This window comes from Trichechus manatus, unplaced genomic scaffold (assembly GCF_000243295.1).
Source record: "Trichechus manatus latirostris isolate Lorelei unplaced genomic scaffold, TriManLat1.0 scaffold00072, whole genome shotgun sequence".
Taxonomy (NCBI): Eukaryota; Metazoa; Chordata; class Mammalia; order Sirenia; family Trichechidae; genus Trichechus; species Trichechus manatus.
Genome location: NW_004444008.1, coordinates 1,216,932 through 1,219,341, shown reverse-complemented (window position 1 = coordinate 1,219,341; position 2,410 = coordinate 1,216,932). Strand labels below are relative to the sequence as shown.

Sequence of the window (2,410 nt, the reverse complement as noted above, 5' to 3'; positions counted from 1 at the left end):
GTGACCCCACAGGGCGTCAAGGAATCCGTGCTGCCGTGACCCCACAGGGCATCCAGGCATCAGTGCTGCCGTGACCCCACAGGGCATCAAGGAATCCGTGCTGCTGTGACCCCACAGGGCGTCAAGGAATCCGTGCTGCTGTGACCCCACAGGGCGTCAAGGAATCCGTGCTGCTGTGACCCCACAGGGCGTCAAGACATCAGTGCTGCTGTGACCCCACAGGGCATCAAGACATCAGTGCTGTTGTGACCCCACAGGGCATCGGTGCAGGCCCCTCACAGAGGGCAGGAAGGCGCTTGCTGGGAGCACCCGAGGGCCTGCGGGGTCCAGGCCTGCGTCCATACGCTGAGCCAAGTCAAAATGTCTCTCCTGGGACTTCAAGAGGACCCCACTAGCCACGGCCATCAGAAGTCCTACATTGGGGGGTCTCTGAGTGGGGATGCAGGACCCCCACTCCCCACGTCCGCCGCCCCTGAGCCCAGCCACACCCAGGAGGACTTACCTGTCGACCTTCTGGGCGTTTCTTGTCTTCAGCCACTCTGAGAAGGTGGCCCAGTCACTGGAGGGACACCACGGCTCTCGCCCAACGAAGAAGTCTGGGAGGATGGTGCTGCAAAGCATAGACAAGGACCCCCTCCAGAACGGGCCGAGGACCACAGTGAAACAAGAGGCCCCACCTGCCCCATCGGGCACCTGCAAGGCTCTGTCTGTGCTGGGGTCTCATCTGTGGAGCGGGGACACCTGGGGGCTGTTGGCAGGACCCAGGCATTTACCCGTGGCCCGCTGAGTGTGGTGTGGGCAGAACCATGCAGTCATGGCTCTGTGCCCGCTCCTGGGCTTGCCCCACCTGGGGGAGGAAATCTGGGGGGCTGAACGAGTGGCAAGTTAAGTCACCTTTTCAGTCAAGACTGAGCGTGCATGGAGTGGCAAGGGGGGTGTAACTGGCTTCCATGTAGGAAAGTGAAGCAGATGCGCCTTTTATTTCTAGAGTCGAACATAAAAACCGACTCAGAGACCCAGACCCACCCATGGCCATCGAGTCGATTCCGACTCACAGCGACCCTGTAGGACAGAGCAGAACCGCCCCATACGGTTTGCAAGGAGCGGCTGGTGGATTTGCACCGCCAACCTTTCAATTAGCAGCCGAGCTCTCAAACACTGCGCCGCTGGGGCCCCAGATAGGGAGAGGCTTTATTCGGAAAGAAAGATGACGAGGGAAGGTATCGTAGTAGGGGGAACACTCTGACCGTGAGCTCGGCACGTGTCTGAAGAGTTCAGCAAAATGGGTCTAAAGTAAACACGGCCAAGAAGAACCAGGCGGAGAAGCTTCTCCTCCGAGGGCAGCTGCTCTCCGGGAGGGAGGGGCCCTTCAGAGGGCTGCGTGCTGGCTCAGGTGAGGGGGCCAAGGTTCAGGGACCTGGGGAGGGAAGGAAGCTTGACCCAAGTCTGGGCAACAAGCACTTTGTCCTGAGTGATCACTGGGGACAGGCAGCTCGGTTAATCATTCACGAGGCGCAGAGGAGAACTCAGAGGGTCGGTGTGGCCTTGTCCTAGGTACACGAGGGGCACCGTGAGTCTCCATAAGCCACGGGACAGGGCGCTCTGTTTTCTGGAACCCCAAAACAGGGGAGTTCTGTGACCGTCCCTGTTTTTCTGGGTCACAGAGCTCAGGAAAATCCAGCGCTGTCACCAGCTCCTCTTTTGAAGACAAGGAGAACCACACGTGGCCTTCTGAGCTCCCCGTGGGCTTCTGTCCCCACCAGGGGAACCTGGGATGCACCCAGGCAGGAGCCTCCCCAAGCTGCAGCACACCGGCTGACTGGGCGAGCGCTCTGGGCAGGTCTCACCACGCCAGTGCCGGAGCCCAGTGGAGCTCAGACACCGCTGGATCATGCAGGTCTGCAGCTGGACAGTCCAGGGCCCTGCAGCCCACCGAGGCTGACATCCGACCTGGGGCCAAGGTGCTCCAGGGGCTGTGTCTGGGCCCGTCCAGAGCCCCTGGGCAGCCCAGGAGGAGTGCACCTGGGTCTGGGCCCCTTACTGGGACACAAATCCCCAAATCTACACTGCAGGTCAGGGAGCCCAGGCCACACTGGGAACAGCTCCCAGTAATCCGAATCTACACTGCAGGTCAGGGACCCCAGGGCCATGCTGGGAACAGCTCCCAGTGATCCCTGAGTCTACACTGCAGGCCAGGGACCCCAGGGCCATGCTGGGAACAGCTCCCAGTAATCCCTGAGTCTACACTGCAGGTCAGGGACCGCAGGCCACGCTGGGAACAGCTCCCAGTAATCCCTGAGTCTACACGGCAGGCCAGGGAGCCCAGGGCCATGCTGGGAACAGCTCCCAGTAATCCCTGAGTCTACACTGCAGGTCAGGGACCGCAGGCCACGCTGGGAACAGCTCCCAG

The 2,410-nt window shown here is 61.1% G+C and overlaps 1 protein-coding gene across 1 annotated transcript in view; it reads right to left on the bottom strand.

Annotated features, from left to right (window-relative positions):
• The window catches only part of CMBL (carboxymethylenebutenolidase homolog), a 23,160-nt gene that overhangs the window by 8,505 nt on the left and 12,245 nt on the right, over positions 1-2,410 (bottom strand). Inside the window, exon 3 of the mRNA XM_004380267.2 lies at positions 503-610. Within this exon, the coding sequence (XP_004380324.1) occupies positions 503-610 (108 nt within the window). The remainder of the gene's footprint in view (positions 1-502; positions 611-2,410) is intronic.